Source organism: Panthera uncia, chromosome B4 (genome assembly GCF_023721935.1).
Source record: "Panthera uncia isolate 11264 chromosome B4, Puncia_PCG_1.0, whole genome shotgun sequence".
NCBI lineage: Eukaryota > Metazoa > Chordata > Mammalia > Carnivora > Felidae > Panthera > Panthera uncia.
In genome coordinates, this window is record NC_064809.1 from 88,714,478 (window position 1) to 88,734,118 (window position 19,641).

The following is a 19,641-nucleotide window of genomic DNA, read 5'->3' on the forward strand; positions in this document are numbered from 1 at the left end:
CTTGCATATGAATGCTCATAGCATTATTCATGATAGCCAAATGGCAGAAACAACCCAAATGTCCATCGGCTGACGGATGGATCAACAAAATGTGGTGTGGCCATGCAATGGGATGTTATGGAGTCATAAAGAGGAATGAAGTACCACCGATGCATGGTATGACCCAGATGACCCTGGAACACGTTATGCTAAGGAAGAGAAGCCAGGCACAAAAGACCATATATTGTATGATTCCATTTACCTGAAATGTCTGGAGTAGGCGGATTTACAGGGACGGAGAGATGAGTGGTTGGTTAGGGAGGGTAGGGTGACTAGGCAGGCAGCAGGGAGTGGGGGGTAGTCAATAATAACGGGTATGGGGTTTCTTCTAGAGGAGGTGAAATGTTCTGAAATTAGGTTGTGATGATGATGACACTACAACTCTCCGGATGTACTAAAGAAACTGAATCGTACACATTATTGGTGAGTTGTATCGTATGTAAACTGTATCCCAAGAGAGCGGAGTGTTTTTAAAACAAAATGTTAGCAAATTAGGCCCTTTCACACCTCCCATGAATCTAATTTTAGAACCAAATTTTTGCAGACAAATGTGTATATTTGAAACACGTATACTTAATTATTGTCATGAAGTATGTTTCCTTCTAAGACGTAACAGGTTTTTTGTTTGTTTGTTTCTTCCTTAGCCACAACAAGTCGTTCAGAAGAAGCCTGCTCAGGTAAGAGATGGGCATTATGATTTTCTTTTCCTTCCAATTAATATAAAGAGTAAAGTGAAAAGATATAACCTAAAATTAAACCTTAAATGTGTCCTTTTCTAGTTTTGATTATGTCAGCATCCCAGTATTCATGAAAATTCGTTGTGTCCTTCAGACAAAGCCAGGAATACATAGTCTGAGTTGTGTCACCGAAAACCGTAGGGGGCGCCTGGTGAGCTCAGTTGATGGAGCTTTTGGGACTTTTGATCTTAAGGTGTTTTAAGGCTGAGCCTCAAGTTGGGTGTAGAAATTACTTACAAATAAAATCTTAAAAGAAAAAAGAAAAGAAAACCGTAGAAGATCAAGGCCTGAAGTGTACAAAGCAAATAGAAATACTTAAAAAGTAAAATCTTTATTTCAGTGCCTCATACGAAATATTTAATGATCTTACCATGTGTTTTGCCAATCTTAAACATCAAATTTTGTCCTTTCCTTCTATCTACCCATATTCCATTGACTTGATACAGGACTTATTAGCTGAAAGATATATCATGATTCATGACAGGAAACATATCTGTTCATTGAATTATTCCATAACCTTGGATAAGCCAAAACATCCTCAAAGAGGGCTGAGAAACTGGGAAATTAAGTCATACCAATTTTGCAGATTGATGAACCCTCAGGTCCTGCCTTCTTGGCTGCATCACAGTTTCTGAGGTGTTGGCAACATCAAAATGAGGAGCCAGGTTTACTTTTCTTACTCTTTATGCTTGGTGTTTTTGTCCTAAATATAATCTATACATGGAAACATAAGAATTGTATCTATTGAGGAAGTAGATCTTGAAGGAAGAAAAAACCTGAAGATTAAATTAACCACGACTAAATTTAACCAAGAGTCAATTTAACCATTCTTAAAGTATAAATATGTCCCACAATTCTCCCCTTCCAAGTTTAAAGAGATACCCAGGAGATCTGGCTTTATCACACAGAAACTGCTGAAGTAAGTTGTTACCCGGTGTTGTGGGTTATCAAGTTCTTTGTAGATCTCTTTCACATAATTGAAAATATCCATGTGATCTTTTCTCTGGAGGTCTCTAAAAAGGTACTTTGCACCCTGTTCTCTTGGGACAATGTTGCTTTGACTGGGAAAGACCATCCGAGCAATCTTATGTGTCTACTATTCTTTACAAATGCTGCTTGAAAGAGAACTGAAGCTTCTAAACACATGTAAGCATGCAGGGAAAATGGGTCAGCGTAATTACATGTATGTGTTAAGTAGAATAAAAGCAGAGTTAACATGAAAAAAATTTCTCAGGGCTGCCCCCATTCCTAAAAGCCAACAGTGGTAGGGGGAACTAAAAATAAATACCAGTGTTTGAGTGTTTGTAAACAATATTAAACAAAACAAAATATAAATAAAAACTTGACATTTTAAGTAGGAGATTGTGAATATATTTAGCCTCTCATCTTTCATCAGTAAGAAAATCAAGAGAAAGTAAATTTAAAAGTCAGTTCACTTGAGCCAAAGGATACTGCCGTGTTCACTGTTGCATCACTGGCTATGAACATTAGATTAATAACCTTCTGTGGTCTGTTAACAACATTGACTCAGTATCTATTCTTGGTGTTGTAGGGAAGATGAGGCACATGAAATAGTTATTGCATCCAAGAAATGTGTAATCTGGTTCAGAGTTTCTTAGCCTTAGCTGCATGGTAGAATCACCTAGAGATCATATAGGACATACATATATCACCATGTACCTGAACTGTGTATATGCCTGAACCCTGCCCAGTAGTATCTGCAGAGCCAGCCCTTGTGAGCCAATCGTGAGCACCTCTTTCAAATTCTGTGTTAGGTGACGTCCAGTAGGTAGCTTGAAATCGACTATGATGTAAGTATTTACACCGTGGAATTTGACAGCTGCTACCAATCAGGACCTTTTTTTCCTGAAGAGCAAGTTTGCCTGCGCCCACCGGCCCTACCCTTCACTGATTCTGATTTTTTGGGGTCTGAAGACCCAAGCATCGGTATTTTTTATGAACTCCCCAAGCGATTCTAATGTGCAGCCAGAGGTGAAGATACTTGGTGAACACGCACGAGAAGACATGTGAACATTTGTTGAACAAATAACCACAGAGTGCCAATGGATATGAGGCACATAGGGGATACAGTCGGATGAGTGGAATACTGTGTGTTACTTAAGGGGATAATTCCTGGAAGACTTTTTATTTTGTGTTGCCGTCTAGTTGCAGAGGGGAAAATGGAGATATAAATTAGGGAAACAGAGATGCTATGAATGAGATGAGTGGCAGATTCAAAAGTAGAGGGGCAGAAACAAATAAATTACAGGTGGAGATTATCAGTGTGTCTGAAACTGATTGCGGATTTGTCAGTAATACACCAAGAAATAATAAATGTTTTCCCAAGAAACTCAGGAATGGCAAAGAAGGCACAGATAGACTGGGCTGGTCTTCGCTGATCCGTGTGGTTGTGTTACAGACCCTGCTCCAGAAGTTGCCCTTGAAAGGAGAGTTCAGAGTTAAAAAAATAAAAAATAAAAAAAGAATGTGAGCTCATTGGGCTTCCTAATCTATATTGTCTAAGGACATAGTGATGAATTATATAAACATGGGGGCTACAAGGAAGTTCATGGAGGATAATGTAAATTTAACACTACATTCAAAAGGATCTCTTCCTTTTCCATCTGTTTATTTCAAAATACCCTCCCAGATGGCTTTTCCATGTGGCAGTCTGGATTAACTCAGGCTCATATCCTTTCTTCATCAACAGTACTATATTCAGATCCTGTTTTGAGGTGGTGAAAATTTTAATACAATGAAGTATTTCACATCTAAAGAAAAGAGCTCGGCAGCGTGTAAGGAGACCTAGGTTTTGCTTTCTGGCCCCATCACTGGACGAATTAATCTCTCTGTGCCTCATTTATCCATCTGTGGACTGGGATCATAACAACACATCTCCCTTACTCCCAAGAAAACTTTGAGAGATCCATAATTCTATAAATTTCAGGGAGCATTACTATGTTCTGACTTATTTGGGGAGGCTGGATTTCTAATTTCCGGAGATTTATACTCTCAAAAAGTCTAGAATTCTAATTCCTCCAAAACTGTCTTTTTGACCTCAGGCGTTTTCCCTGCACGTTTCAAAAATAAAGATTGTTTAATCTTTAAGGGGGAAATGTTACAGTGATTGCCACATCCTCTCATTAGGATTGAAGCAGTCAGAACCACTTTTCTTGGCGGTATGTCGCAATTACAAAGACTCTATTGTGAAATATCCCAATGCCATCAAATTCTGAAATTTGAGAATTCCAGAGCTTCAAGAGTGCCACTTCTGGAAACTGGTATACAAAGCAGCAAAATTCATTCTGAGGAGACAAGTGTAGAATTACAGTAAGTCCCCAAATTGAGATATGTGTTTATGTATGTAAATACATGTGTCCAGAGAAGAATAAAAATTTAAGGGAAACCCTGCTGCCAGGGTTTGTGTTTATAAAGTCCACCAGGTGCCATCAGCTACAGACGTTAAGTGTGTCCCACATCCTAAGGGGAAAGTTAATGGTCTCTTAAAAATCTAAAGAGAAAAATCTGCAATATTCACATTAATTTGTTTAATTACAGAAATGGTGAGGACAAAGATTACTAGGGCACTCTATTTTTATTTAAAATGGCAAATTAAGCAATAAATAGAAATGAGCTCATGTCTTCGTGTTTTAGCAGTGTGATGCAGTTGACTTCTCAGCCACATGGAACACATTCTTTGGTAGGAAACAGTGGTGGGATTTGTTGTCAGTGTTGCTTTTATAAAAGTTAACCCCATACAAGTATCCAATTATTATTATCGATAGAGGGAATGCTGTTCCTCGGCTTGTCACTTTGATGAGAATAAATCTCACGCCCTCTCAGACCTCTAAAAAGGTTTTGCTGGTCCGTCAGATATCTTCTTGTTTCTTGGGTTCCTTCTCTGAAGGCTTTGAACAGAGATCCAAAGTGACTCCTGCTAGATAATTCAGATAGTCTTTTCTCACCTGAGTCTACCCAAACAGGAAAATCGGCTTTAAAAATCCTAACGGTTCTCCTGACTTTCAACCCAGTTTTCCTCATGGTTGTTCTGCCCTGGCAAGCGCCACCTCTAGCAACGAAGACAGGTATAAACCTGCTCCTTTTCAATTTCCCAACAAGAGGCTTGGAAAGTTCCCCGTTTCTAAAAGAGCAGAAACAGAGCTTTGTGTTTTGAGGTAGAATCTTTACCTGCGAGTAACATCTTCTGTGGGGGGGTGTGTACCAGGGCAAAGAACTCTCAGTAAGCCTGGTTATCATGGGACTTTTCCCCTCTTAAAAAAAAAAAAAGGTTGAATGTTTTTACAGGGACTTCAAGGGCTGTTTTAAGGATGTTTATATTTCAGACAACCTAAACATTGTTTGGAGCAAAAGGAGAGATTTCGTTTTGGGACAAGCACGTTGATGAATTGCAGTCAGCATCTTGTTCTTAAAGAAGGCATTTTGACTGGGGGCTCTCGGTCTAGACACACAAAGGAGAAAGGAGGAGGGGGAGAGAGGGAGGGTATTCTCAGTCCAACACTCGTCTTTTAAATGGTACCTTGGCCAATGCAGTAAATAATTCCTAATAAATCCAGTTTGCAAATGGTCACTCTCCCATTGCACCGTGATTTATGCTGCCCAAGTCATAAAGAGCACTGATTTATTTATTTTCCTACTTAGGCTCTTTCAAGCTGGCAAAACATTTTGTGGGCCAGTAATTGTTTGGTACCAACCGGCAAAACACGAGAATTCTATCAAAGCCCAGCCTGAGCGGCACTGTTTTGTTGTAGAGGAAATACTTTTTGATTTAACCTCTGACCTCTGACATTGCAAAGGTCAAGGGAAAAGGAGAGAGCACAGCAGAAATCAACGTTTAACCCTTACAGTAAAATCCCTCAAGGACGTAACAGCACAGGTGGGGCAAAGAGACATATCAAAATTATTATTAACCATAAACATATGAAGTAATTAGCTTAGCCAACACTTGTAATAAGGGAATATGAGCGAGGTGAAGTCAGCTGTGTTTTGGCAGAGAATGTCTCATAGAGATGACATAAACTTCTAACAGAAGTGAAAACACATCACTCAATGTAAAAACCTCCAAAAGGCAAAAATTTAGTGTTTCTGGGTTTGCCAGATTTCCTATATGAGTTTTTTTTTTTTTTTAAAGTATGATTGTTTTTAACTATGTGAAGCCCATGGATCAGGCTAAAAATGAAAATGGCAATGTCTGCCTGCTTTTCCTCTGCGTGGTGATGTGAGTTGAATAAACACCAATTGTTTATTCAATAGGTAAACTTTCTTCTCATTATCTAAACATGCTGACCCAAATTAATATGGATAAATAGTAACTGGTTTTAAAACCTGGTCTTTCTAAGAAAATCTGTAATGTTTGAATAGAAATCTATTGCTTTGTCCAAGATACTTCCTTTACGTTCAGGAAGTGTTTGCTGAACACTCAAATGTATATTGAGTAATTATTTGTTGACTTACTGCTGTTACTGATATTTTCACAATTTTATTCAAAAGTCCTAACCCAGGACAATGAAAAACATTCGGTGAAAAATGTTTGACTAAAATCCAGCAATGTTCTCTTCCCTGGCGACAAATACAACAATATGCAAAATTTATACCCATAGAAAACAAAGAGAAAAGGTTTCTCCTGGTCTGTGCCACCGATAAACACATCTGGAATGGAACCATTAAATACCCTTTAACCTAGCCATTTTCAAAAACTGCTTTGCATGAAAACAAGAACATTCCTCAACCATTTTTGGAGATGTTGAAATAAACTTCCTTCTTCTGAATGCTTCCTTCGTGCAAAAATCCTTTCGCTACATCTTTAGTATTTTTCAAACCTGAGGCTCCTTTAGTAAGCATTAGAATGGGCATGGCAAATCCATACAGCTCACCATCCTCAGAAAGGGCGACTTACAGGATCTTGAAACTTGCAGTCAGTTTATCCGTGAAATGATTTCCCTATCTGCAAAGTGTGACTCCCTTCTGAAATCAGTGGTAAATATCCCTTCACCCCAGGAAACAAATCTGCATATCCTGGGGATGAACAGTGACCTCTGTTTACGATACTTTCAGTGACAGAACCCTGATCAAGGACACAGACGAGAGAAACAGGAGTGCATTTAAGAAACCAAAAACATCTTGTTTGGTTTTCTTTTTCAAGGCTTTATTTAAAAATTGTGTGTTTCTTTCTCACCAATCTATCATTGAATCACAGGTAAAGAAACACACAGAGAATGAATAACTGCAATTAATCATTATTCCACACTGTATCTTATAGGATTTTTTTTCTCTTTTTTTTTTCAAAAATGTTCCCATTTGGTTGTCACATTTTCCCCTCACACCCTGCTGGGCAGTTAGGTGGGTATGGTCATTACTGGTCTGACACAGTGAGAATAGACATGAGTTACACAGCCCATCAATGCCAGGGCTGATGTCTGTGGTCAACGACCTCTAGGATCAACCAGTCTTCTTTACTTTAAACATCCCTCAATAAAGACCTTAACACTGACTTTATCAAGTTGATGGTCACACATGCAGGATAGTCCTGACACTTGTATATTTCTATAGACATAAAGCTAAAATAAAGAAAGCACTAGGTACAAATGCCATGAATATCCCAACTTCTTAAGTCTCCTTTTTCAAAAAGTATATTCCCCTCCTAACGTTTCCACCAGAATACCTTCCACTTGCCAGATTATCCGGTTTCTATATGTTCCATTTAACGTATTTTTAAAAATCTGATGTAAAGTTTTCCTAGTTGGAGGAAATAATCACTTTCCATTAAGTTAAACAGCCTCAATCCATTTTTTTTTAATTTTTTTAATGTTTGTTTAGTTTTGAGAGACAGAGACAGAGCACCAGCAGGGGAGGGGCAGAGAAAGAGAGGCAGACACAGAATCCGAAGCAGGCTCCAGGCTCTGAGCTGTCAGCACAGAGCCCGACGCGGAGCTCGAACCCATAAACCTCGAGATCATGACCTGAGCCGAAGTCAGACGCTCAACCGCCTGAGCCACCCAGGCACCCCCCTCTTTTTTTTTAATGTTTATTAAATCCATTTTAAGTTAAAATATCTGACAGAGAAATAGAAAAACTCCATTTTGTGGTCTTGCAGGTCACTTAGCTACAGCTGGAGCTTGAAAAATTGGTTTCTGGTCATTGTTGCTGAGGCAGAGAGCCCGTTATTTCTTTTCAGGTGGGACTGGCTGGAGATACTCAGCAACGTGAAAAACTCTCAAATGTGTCTGTCATTCTGAGTCCTTAACGAGTTGGACATGTTAAGATGACAATAAGAATTTGTCACTTAGCCATAACGACTCTTTCTAGACAACCAGGTATTTGTAGGTTTATTGGCAAGATAGCTTAAACTGCAGATGTATTTTTAGCCTGCAGCATTTTTATAATAACAGAGTTGCAGAATTCTTTGCAATCAAGGAGAAGAAATAAGGATTTATTAAAGCCGACATGGGCTTCTGGGATTTTGCACTCCTTACTGCACACAAAGAGGGGGATCATGGGGACCCAACTCCTAAAATTTGTAAGGAGAGCATTTCCGTTTCCCGATTCCATTTAGAATTCACCGGCCCCTCTTCCACTGCAGACCTGCTGTTTAGTCTGCATCTGAAAATTAAACCCAGAGCTTCGGCTCTCACATTAAATACTAAACGTTCCTCCAGCACACGCCCTCACCCGCGTCTGTGTGCTAAGATCTATGATTAGACTCTTAAGACGTTTAAAATTCCATCAAGCATTACAGGATAAGGCTGGATATTGGGCTGTCTTCTTCCTCCTTTTGAATCAATTAGCGGAAGTAAACCCAAAGGTAAATGCCACATGCGGAATGGAGATAAGTGCAAACTCTATTTCTGGGTTTTAGGGGGGTGTTTTTGCAAGCTTACCGAAAGCAATGAAAGAGTTACATTTATTAAATTCCTCTTTTTTCCCCCCCTGAACGAAAGAAAAACTAAGGCAAAATGAGTGCAATTTTCCAGGAGTCATAATAAAAATACAGTCCTCCAACTCTGCCCACTTTCCTTTCCCTCTCTTCAGTTTTCTGCCCAAAAGACTCGCGTGTTTCGCCCCGATGTGGTGCCGCCTCCGTTGTCTCTGTAAAGCAGCCGCGTGAGTGGCTGGGAGCTGTTCAGTGTTCAGAGGTCTTAGTGGCCGGTGCTTGTAAAAATGTCACCGTGCACTTCCACTTTGAAAAGTCCTCTTATCCTGCCTTCCCCCAGCCCCCTCCCGACAGTTAGCCTCCTTGACCAGACGGCTGCTGGTTTGCCTTCCCACCTTGTGGACTGGCCTAACGAGACGTGCGGAACTCTTGGCTCTCGGATTTCAGTCTCCCTATCGCCTCAAAGCTGCTCTTGGGGGGGCCTACACCAGCTCAAAGGTCCTTTGGCCATGTGTTGCAAGCATGAAGTAATTTAAATAAGTATCTCGAGGTGCAAGCTATTGTCTGTCCTAAGTGGCGGTGTCTTCTAAGCCACCCGAGAAGGTTGAATCTCAGGGGTCCCCACCAACTACTCTCCTATGGAAATAAGAGTCTTTGGGGACGTCAGAGCCAGCTGCTGCTTCCCTCCATCACCCGTTTCCGTCCGCACTTGGCACCACAGAAGGGCCCGTGTGAAGTCTAGTCAGCTGCGACACTTGGGGCAGCAGAGGGTGGGTGTTCCAAGTTCATCTTTTTTTTCCCGACAGGGAAGATTTTTCTTCTCCTAATTACACCCGTACTTTTGCCACGGCAAACCACACATGTAGCGAAAAGTCAAATCACTGCAAAGGTGAGAACTGAGGTCTGCAGAGGTGAGGAGTGCCGCACACCATCATCCTCTTGGTAGCCCTGCTGTCCTTTGGAGGGTGGCCAGTCAGGGCCATGCCAAGAAGAGAGAACTCTCCACCTACTAGACATGTGAGAAAACCATCATGCGGAGCATGTGAGAGCCACATCACTTCCAGAAGTTCGCGGAGTGAGTCTCCCACTCTCTGACCCTCTAGTTATATACCCAGTACTAACTGACAGCCACCAGTAGAAGAATTTCAAGGTCAGCGGAAAGACACATTAATAAAACGACTCTCCATGTTGTGTTAAGAACGGTTAAGTAAAGGAAACAATATGAGGGACCATCATTTTCAGCTGAGTTGTGTCTCAGGGATTTAAATAAACCACTCACATATCGGGAGCTTCAAGAGCTCAAATCAAGCAAAGTTTCTGGGAATGTTTTGAAAAGCTGATCACATTCCATCTACTACAAGGTCTTTGTAAGTTCATGGCCTGAAAAGTCTATTTCCTTCCGGATCTGACAGTACTGTGGGTTCCAGATGATATAGAAAAATCGAGCAGTTAGAAATGGAATAATTACAGCTAAATCCAGGAGGTTTTCCAGCTTGACGGAGTTCTAGTAATTTGTTAACCAGAAGAAGAGGGAATAAAATCTACCTGCCAGCTTTTATGCTGTGGTCTGTTTCAGAGCGGTACTCTTAAGTTCACACCTCATGTCATCATGAGAAGTGAGTCATTTGGGGACGGATGAGGAGTGTATCTGCCTAACAACTTAGTGACTTTCTGGAATTTAAATATTAAGTGAAAAGACAAGGTCATAGGGCAGCCGAACCTTGGCTTGTCTCTCTTTCGGCTGTCCATGGCTTTGATCACGCTACATCCTCCTTTGTGGCCAGGGCTCCGTAGAGAATCTCAGGGTCATGGCCTGTTGCCTATCAAGAGGTATAAACCTGCCGCTTAAATATGTGAAGCCCTCAGTCTGGGGGTTGGGAGCAGGGGAGGTAGCTTCATACGCTCCACATTTCCCACATAACCCGAAGCAGACTAAACAAAACCGGTGTGAAATCTCATGACTTGATGCTGCTGCGGTTATATTTTTTAAGCTGTAATCCATTCATTTGTAGGTGTGTTTATTCCCAGGATTTACAGCTTTCTCGGTCTTTGGGGGAAGAGAATGTTTGAAACCTTTCGCAAAGGGTTTGCAGTGAGCAGTGATCTGTGATTAAAGCCCAGGATGGAGAGACAGAGAGAGAGAGAGAGAGAGAGAGAACACGTGCACGCACACATGCATTCATGTGAGTGTGTGAGTGCCCGTTGGTGTGGGCTTTTTTTCCTCCCGTTTGCTGCTCTTACGCAAAAGCGTCACACATGGTAGCATTTAGGAGCTCCTTCACAGCTGAAGTGTTTCAAACACTAATGAATGGAAGTTTGGTCATATAACGCAGACAAGCTTTAAGGCACGCTTTACTGAATGGTGCACTGTAGTGACCTGGGAAAGGAAGAGGGGTATAAATTGTGTCAGTTAGCCACCCAGACAAAATGAAGCCATGTGGAAAATCAAATCTATTAAAGTATGAAGACTGTTATAAGCTGTTCTAAGCTGGCCATTCTTAAAGGGGCTCTGTTTGCTGCCGGAGTAAATGTTTATCTCTTCTCCCAGATCTTTTTCACATGCCGTCTTAGGAGACAATGTGCAGTATTTGATAAAAAATCATCCTCTCACTAACGACGCTTTTATCAGAAATGTTTATTGTCTCCGCTTTACCACCCATGTCCCGAAAGGTACTTGCACGTTTGTTAAATAAGCAAAGGGAAAGAGAACCGTGTGCGGCTTAAGCCAGCTTGCAGAAACTCCCAACAAATTCCAGAGCCATAGGGAATCAGAAAAAAAGAAAGGAGGAGGAAGAATTAGATTTATATGGAGAGGAGGTCCTGCAAAAACACACATATTAGATTTTCTCTGCTTGGCCGGCCCACCATTAAGTGTTCGGTTGATGTGGACTTACTATTGACATTCAGCAGTCATGCCAAACTTTGGTCATTGTCTTAAAATGTGCTTTAATAAATACAAGAATGAGGAACTCGATTTGGAGAGGAAGTTAGTAGTCAGCTCTTGCAACCCTTCTCCAAGCTCGTTTCTGTGCTCACACTGCCTCTGCCCCGTGGCGGCGGTGGCGTCCTGGTCACACACAGGTTCTGGCGCCCGTCTGCCCTGCCCAATTCCCGGCCCTACTCCCTCCGTAGCTTTGGGTACATCGCTTTCCATGCCTTGACTTTTTTGTCTATAAAACGGGGACAATAACAAACAACCCCCGAGAGCCTCTAGTAAGCCTCGTGGACGTATCAGCTATTACTGCCAGTATCTGAAGGACAGGTTCATTTGAGTCTTAAGAAAGGGTTTCCCTTGACTTGGGTTTTTTTCTTACTTGTGCACCGGGTTTGTAAAACTGATGACCGGCACGCTGTCGGGAAAAATTTATCCATTTCTTTTTTACTCTGATTGGTGAGTGAGCTTACATTGGCCTGACATTCTCTGGACTGCACACAATTGAATTTGCTGACCAGCCGCCATGATGTCAAGCCTTAAGTCAACAGGGGCTAAATGACTCTGCTCTGGGAAAAAACAACACCTTGATTCCTCAATTACAGTTTAAGAAGCCCTGGGAATGAGGGCTTGCCAAGCGTCCGCATCCTCTTTTGCAGCCAGCAGAACGTGCTGTGGAGACAGGTCGTCTCTGAACCGTTGGCAAAGAAGAGCCCACACTAATGGTTGTGCCCTTTGTGTGTTCTAGGAGGAGACTGAAGAGACATCCTCACAAGAGTCTGCAGAAGAGGATTAGGGGGCGCCAACATTCGATTTCTACCTCAGCAGCAGTTGGATCTTTTGAAGGGAGAAGACACTGCAGTGACCACTTTCTCTATTCCCATGGTCTTTCCACTTTCATCTGGGGGGGGGGGGGGGGGGGGGGGGGAAGGGGGTGGGGCGGGAGCAGGGTGGGGGGCGGGCGGGGAGAAATCACATAACCTTCAAAAGGACTATATTAATCACCTTCACAGTCCCAGGTTTAGTGAAAAACTGCTGTAAACACAGGGGACACAGTTTAACAATGCAACTTTTAATTACTGTTTTCTTTTTTTCTTAACCTACTAATAGTTTGTTGAACTGATAAGCAGGAGCGGGTGGGTGAGAAAAACTCCGAATCGGGTTTAGTCGAGCATGCACTGCACACAGACCAGAGAGCGTCACGCTCCTGACGTGGGGCGCTCCCCACCCCGGGAAAGGCGCAGTGTTCAACACTGTGTACCGCTCGGCCACCGCCCGACCCGCTCGCCGTAGTGAAGCTTCTGTTTAGAACACCAAAGATAGGACTAGATACTACTTCTCTCTTTTTCGTATAATCTTGTAGACACTTACTTGATGGTATTTTAACTTGTAGTTCCAAACGAGACGAAACGCTGATGTATCCTTTCATCCAGCTAACAAACCAGAAAAAAAAGGTTATGTTCCTGTCTCAAAAAGGGAAGTCAGCAGATATTGCCAACGCCTCTATTTATGGATCTCACACATATCAGCGGGAGTGATACATTTACCCACGGCGCTCGCTTTCAGGAAAACGCCCATCCGTATAGAACCTACTTCCTACAGAGCCAAATGCCACTGAGCAATAAATCACACTTGTTAGCTTCAAAGCATTTAAGGAACCTAGACAAGTCAAATTATCCTCTTTGTCATTTACTGCAAAGGTACAACAGAGTAACATACGATGAACCCGCCCGAATGACGATGGGGTGGGAGGAGCGAGATCTAAATTTCTTTTGCTGTAGTTATAGGACAGTTGAAAAGACAAAACAAGCAGTCCCTCTCTGTCTCTCTGTCTCTCTGTCTCTCTCCATTACGTATCCGTTTCCGTGAAAGACCTAAATACCACTTACCTCAAATTAAGCGTACGTATTACTTCAAGTAATACGTTTTGACATAGGATGGTTGACTGAGGTGCTTTACTTCGGCTTCAGCCCACCGTCTCTTCATTCAAACTGCACTTTTAGCCAGAGATGCAATAATATATCCCCACTACTCAATACTACCTCTGAATGTTACAATTAATTTACAGTCTAGTACTTATTACATGCTGCTATACACAAGCAATGCAAGAAGAAAAAATAACCTAATGGGTAGGTGATGCTAATCATCTGTGGTTCTTTTTGTACACTTCATTACAGTTAAAGAAGCAGTCTCCTTACTGTGTTTTCAGCATGGCTATGTATTTTTCTATTTTTTTTTTAATTAAAATTTTACAAATACTTGTTTCAGCTTCTCTGCTAGATTTCTACATGAACTTGAATTTTTTTTTTTTTTTAACCAAGTCGCTCCTAGGTTCTTAAGGATCATTTTCCTCAATCACACTACACGCCACACAAAATTTGACTGTAACATTTGAATCTTACCCTCCACGTTTGTACCTCAAATGAATTGTTTAAGGAAATGGACTAATTGACTTGCAAAGACCTACCTCCAGACTTCAAAAGGAAGGAACTTGTGACTTGCAGCATCCATGTGTGTCAGGGTTTGATGTTGTTCAAACCGCAGCGATCCCGAGTCCAAACTATTTTTGTAAAAGACGTTTGATAGAAAGGAACACATTTTTACATACTTTTGGCAAAGAAAGAAAGAAAATAAAGCCAACCTTCAAAGAAACTTGAAGCTTTGTAGGTGTGATGCGACAAGCCCAGCTTTTGCATGATGCAATCAAAAATCTATGTTTTTTTCAGATTGGTTTGAATATGAGAAAATGCTTGACAGATATTTTCATGTATTTTACACAAATGTGATTTTTGTAATATGTCTCCACCAGATTTATTTTAAACGCTTCTTATGTAGAGTTTTTTATTGCTTTCTCTCCTAGTGAGTGTGCTGACTTTTTAACATGGTATTATCAACTGGGCCAGGAGGTAGTTTCTCATGATGGCTTGTGTCAGTCTGGCTTTTAGTACTGAAGCCAAATGAAACTCAAAACCATCTCTCTTACAGCCACTTCGGGGAGGTCATTTCAGAGGCCACACACCTCTCGGAGACTGGCAGATGGCTCACTGTTGTGAATCACCAAAGGAGCTACGGAGAGAATTAAAACTCAACCTTACTGTTAACTGTGCATTAAATAAGCAAATAAGCAGTGGCTCCTAAAAATAAAAGTCCCATCCCGTATCTTTGGTTGGGCCTTTCGAAACCTCATTGGCCAGCTCGTAAAACTGAAGCAAGTTGCTCATGTTGGCCAAACTCGGAGCACCGAGCGATTTCCATCTCTGATGAAGTTACTCTTTTATTTCCTATACGTTGTACAATCAAAACACACGACTACCTCTTAAGCCCCAGTATACCTCATTTTTCATACTGAAAAAAAAAAAAAAGCTTGTGGCCAATGGAACAGTAAGAACATCATAAAATTTTTATATATATAGTTTATTTTTGTGGGAGATAAATTTTATAGGACTGTTCTTTGCTGTTGTTGGTCTCGGCTAAGTAAGACTGGACATTTAACTTTTCTACCATTTCTGCAAGTTAGGTATGTTTGCAGGAGAAAAGTATCAAGACGTTTAACTGCAGTTGACTTTCTCCCTGTTCCTCTGAGCGTCTTCTAACTTGATTCTTTGTTCTTCATGTAGAGTTGCTATGATTGTACTTTGAATCGCTTGCTTGTTGAAAATATTTCTCTAGTGGATTATCACTGTCTGTTCTACACAATAAACATAACAGCCTCTGTGATCCCCATGTGTTTTGATTCCTACGCTTTGTCATAACTCCATTAAATGAGTAATAAAGTTTGGTCAAAACAGGTCATGGAGAGAGCCATTCACAAGTCATTTTGTCGCACCCCCTGCATATTGTGGGCCCACACCTCTACGTACCCTGACCTAACGGTTTAAAGTACTGTGCTGCTTAAATCAACTGCCCTAGATTCGCCTTTCACGGTCTGGCATTTAATCCTACAAAGATGACCTTAGAATTAATGTAAAGGAAGATTAGGCTGTAGGTTAAAACTGGAGAATCTCTCCTGAAGGCTGGCGTCTACGAGGTTGGTAAGGGAAGTGGGTGATGATATCCTCGGTATCTTTCAAGTAACGGTTGCAGAGCATGCCAAAAGTTGTTGGGTGAAGAGAGTAAGACGTGAAAAGACACCTAGTGTCTCTGGATAGGAGTCTCTTACTTTATAAGAACCAGAAGCAGGGTCAGAATTATTCCACCAAGTTCAAGATCCCCTTTACATCTCAATTGCTGATTATGAATACATCCAGGAGTGTTCCAAGGCTAAAATCTTCTGGTTTATGCTGTCACCACTGTCACTAAAACCCTTCCTTTAGATTCTTTGGAAGGACTTACCCTTAAACATCTCCTGTTGGGGAATTTATTGTCAAATTTATGACTTGACTCCTTCTTTCGTTTATTTTCGCAGCCAATATTCTCTGAGTGCCTACTTTGTGCTAAGCCCCAGACCAAGAGACCTTCAAAAGATCATCTTCCTTAGAGAAAACTATGCAGGTAGAGAAATACAGGCAGCATATGAAAAGAACCAAACACATTGCTTAGGCAACAAATGGCCAGAATTCAGAGGAGGCAAAGCCATTTCCCTGCCAGAGTGGATCATTAGTTCAGCCTATTAATAGACCAAATGTATTTAATATAACCCATATTTAGTCTCTTCATTTTTATTAACATACAAAAGCACATAAGAAGAAATTACTTCTGGAAGATGAAAACAAAGAAACCAACAGAGAATCTTTGGCTTGGAAAAGAAAGAATAAGACGAGGCATGTTATGTCCAGAATAGAATAAGGAGATGAATAGCATAAACTTTTTACCATATTGTAGAGTCAATACTCACTAAACGATCTCTGAATCAGGTTTCCCTTTTCATTTTAGAAAAATTAAACTATTGCTTACACGCAATAAGCATTACACTTATGAAAATTATTATGTGAAGAAACATTTTAGGTTTAAACCTAAGTTCAAGGAGCGTGTCCAAAAAAAATCAGCCAATGCATTCAAATAACAGTGGAGTCCCTAGTATGTGCTAGATATTGTTTGGGATAATAAAGATAGAGGACATTTCATCCCTGCCCATCAAGAGCCACAACTTTTCATGAGGGACTTGGACCCAACGGGGAGCTGTGTAAATAGAACGTTCCCGAGTTACCCTGCAGGTGGTTGGAGGCATCCTGAACCCCCTGCTAATAACAGGGATGAATTGCTGGCCGTTTCACAAGAGGGCTGTTGCATCACCAACAGAGAGGGATCCTGTGCGATACAGACAATGAGTCTCAGCCAGCGTAGCATTCCATATGTGTGCGGGGAGGGGAGGTGTTGTTCAGCAGGGTTAGGTACTCGACTCTTGGATGAATTCAGGAATGGTAAGTGGTTTAGAAGTATGGGAAGTAATAAAAACAAATAAGGGGTGCCTGAGTGGCTCAGTCAGTCGTGTCTGACTCGATTTTGGCTCAGGTCACAATCTCATGGTGTGTGAGTTCAAGCCTCAAGTATGGGATTCTCTCTCACCCTCTCTCTCTCTCAGCCCCTCCCCCACTTGCGTGTGTGCGCGCGCGCGCGCGCACTCTCTCGCTCTCTCTCTCAAAAAAAAAATAAACTTAAAAAAATAACAACTGAAGAATGAATGACAGTGCCGTCAGTGTGGCAGAATGCAGACCCATACTACAGATTAGTGAATGAGACTTCAGAAAAGTGAAACAATAGGAAGCTCAAGAGTGGAGAAGAGGGCAAAATGGGCTTGCTTCTCATCAAGCTTTATTTCCATAAGATGACTTTTTATTGAACAAGACTAGTTCTTAGAGTCAGGTAGCGTCCTCCTTGAGCAATTACTCCTCAGATCTAGGAAATCTGGCCTACAGGGGGAAGAGAAGTTGAAAAGAACCAAAATCACTTGTGAAATATGGAATGCAGCTGGGTAACGTCCAGAGAGTCAAAAGGTAGCAACAGAGGTCTACACCCGTAGTCTTGAGTTTAGCCATCTGTGAAACTTGGCAGTCTGTGCTCGGCCTGAAGTAGGTGGGAAATGGCTGTGGATGTGACCCTCTGCCTGGCTCTCTGCTCCTCTATCCTCAGACTTTTCATTCAGGAGGCCACCCCTGCCAAGCCAGCCATGGGAGGGGTCTGTCCTACTCTCATACCAAGGCCCCGGGTACAGCCAATGGGAAAATGCTTCAGGTCAGTAGCCCCCCCGGTGTATCCAGTTTACAATAGTTGGGTTCTTCTCTTCTGCCTCTAAGCCTGATTCACAACCTTAAGAACACACCCCCACCCCATTCATGCAGGGCTAGGCCCTTGCCTTCCTCCCCCCAGCCCTCCCAAGGCCCTCATCCTTTGTCTGTACATCGCTCAACACTGGGGCTGACCCCTTGTGACCTGCTCGTCCCATGCCCTCCTCTCCTCTCATCTGATTACCTACTTTCTCGCTTTTGGACTTCACCTGGTTTGTGGCTGCCCTGATCCTAGTTTAAGCATACATTCTCAGAAATGTAGGATAACATTTGAAAATGCTCCTTTGCCAGAACCTAGATGGTGGGTGCCTGCTTTGGGAGAGACTTGCTGGGGTGGGGTGGGGGTGCGGAGGAATGGTGGATGCAGGTCTCACCCCGTCATCTGCTGCCCCAGAGAAACAGCAGGAAAGAGGAGCACTGGAAGGCGCAGCCACAACTTTCTCCTGAATACTCGAGATCTCAGAAGCTTCAGTGTCCTCTCAAGCCATGTTACCAATTGGTTCTTGCTTCTGCTGGGCATGTCAGGCACGTCTTAGAGGAATCTTAGGAAGAGGAGTTGCCATTTAAGCCGTGACACTCCAAGACAGGCAGTTAATTTCAGTTAATATTGAGACTCAGGTCATTCAGTCGCCTTTCAAAAGTGTCTGATGACTGATGTCCAGGGACACTGGACAAGGTATCCCACTGCACTGCAGACACAAAAGGTGTGAGCTCTGGAACTAGACCGCCTAGGTTTGAATCCTGGCTCTGCCACTAGCTGGGGGACCTTGCACAAATCACGTAACCATGCTGGGATCCGTTTTTTCATTTTTTTAAGTTTTTATTTTAATTGTATTATTTACTTCGAGAGAGAGAGGGGTGGGGGGGTGGGCAGAGAGAGAGACAGAGAGACAGAGAGAAAATCCGAAGCAGGCTCCGTGCTGTCAGCACAGAGCCTGATGCAGGGCTCGATCCTACAAACTGTGACCTGAACTGAAATCAAAAGTTGGACGCTTAACCAACTGAGCTGCCCGGGCAACCCATTTTCATTTTTAAGTAAAAATAATAACCTCTATCTAAAAGTGTTGTTAAGAGGATTAAATAAGTCAGTGCATATGAAATGATTAAAAGCACTTGGCATATAGGAGATGCTACACAGTGTTGGCTCTCATTTTGGCTATTATTTTGGCAGCGTGGGCTTAAAGCTATCATTTTTTCCCCTTATTTGATCTTTGGCACACAAGGGTATCCTACAGATCGTGGGCAAAAACATATCAGGGTTTTCAAACCCCATTTTGGTTGTTGGGAAATCATTAATCTATATGCAGCCTCCTTTTTCCCATTGCGGTTTGCACTCTGCTTGATGTCAGTGGAATTGCTAACCAAAGAGCCATCCCCCCCCCAAATCAGCAAAATGCAAGTTGCATCCATTACAGTGATGGTCTTAGGGGACCCTGAGGCCCCACAGCTTCAGTTGTCTAAGGGGATGCTCACTTTCTGCATCCATTTCAGCCAAGCTCTCAACCCTGGGTGCTCCAGGTTCTTGTCTTTGGTCTTGGTTGAAAGTATCACAGTGTTGGGGCACTGATCTTCTCCGTGGTCTCCCTCCTCCTGGTGCATAGCATCCAGCTCCTGTTACTCCTTCAGATTCCAGCCGCTAGCTGTGCCCACCTCAAAGAGCTGACCTAGATGCACCTCTGCAGCCAGCCTTTGCACCTCGCATTCCCGCTAGCGTTCTTTAAGCTGCCTCATTGGCTTCTTCTGCCCTGTCCTCTTCCCCTGAACTGTGCAGCTCCTCAGATCTCCCTAAGCTAAATCTAAAGAGACTGGCTGGCCTCTTTG

At 42.2% G+C, this 19,641-nt stretch overlaps 1 protein-coding gene across 2 annotated transcripts in view; it reads left to right on the plus strand.

The window, feature by feature from the left end:
• Positions 1-12,483, plus strand: part of HMGA2 (high mobility group AT-hook 2) — a 138,376-nt gene extending 125,893 nt beyond the window's left edge. Inside the window, exons 4-5 of one of the 2 annotated variants that reach the window (XM_049625930.1) lie at positions 684-716; positions 12,345-12,483. In XM_049625930.1, the coding sequence (XP_049481887.1) occupies positions 684-716; positions 12,345-12,392 (81 nt within the window). In that variant the 3' untranslated portion in view covers positions 12,393-12,483. Of the gene's footprint in view, positions 1-683; positions 3,228-12,344 lie in introns of those variants that run through there. The other variant, XM_049625929.1, reaches the window with a different exon arrangement.
• Positions 12,484-19,641: the final 7,158 nt, after the last annotated feature.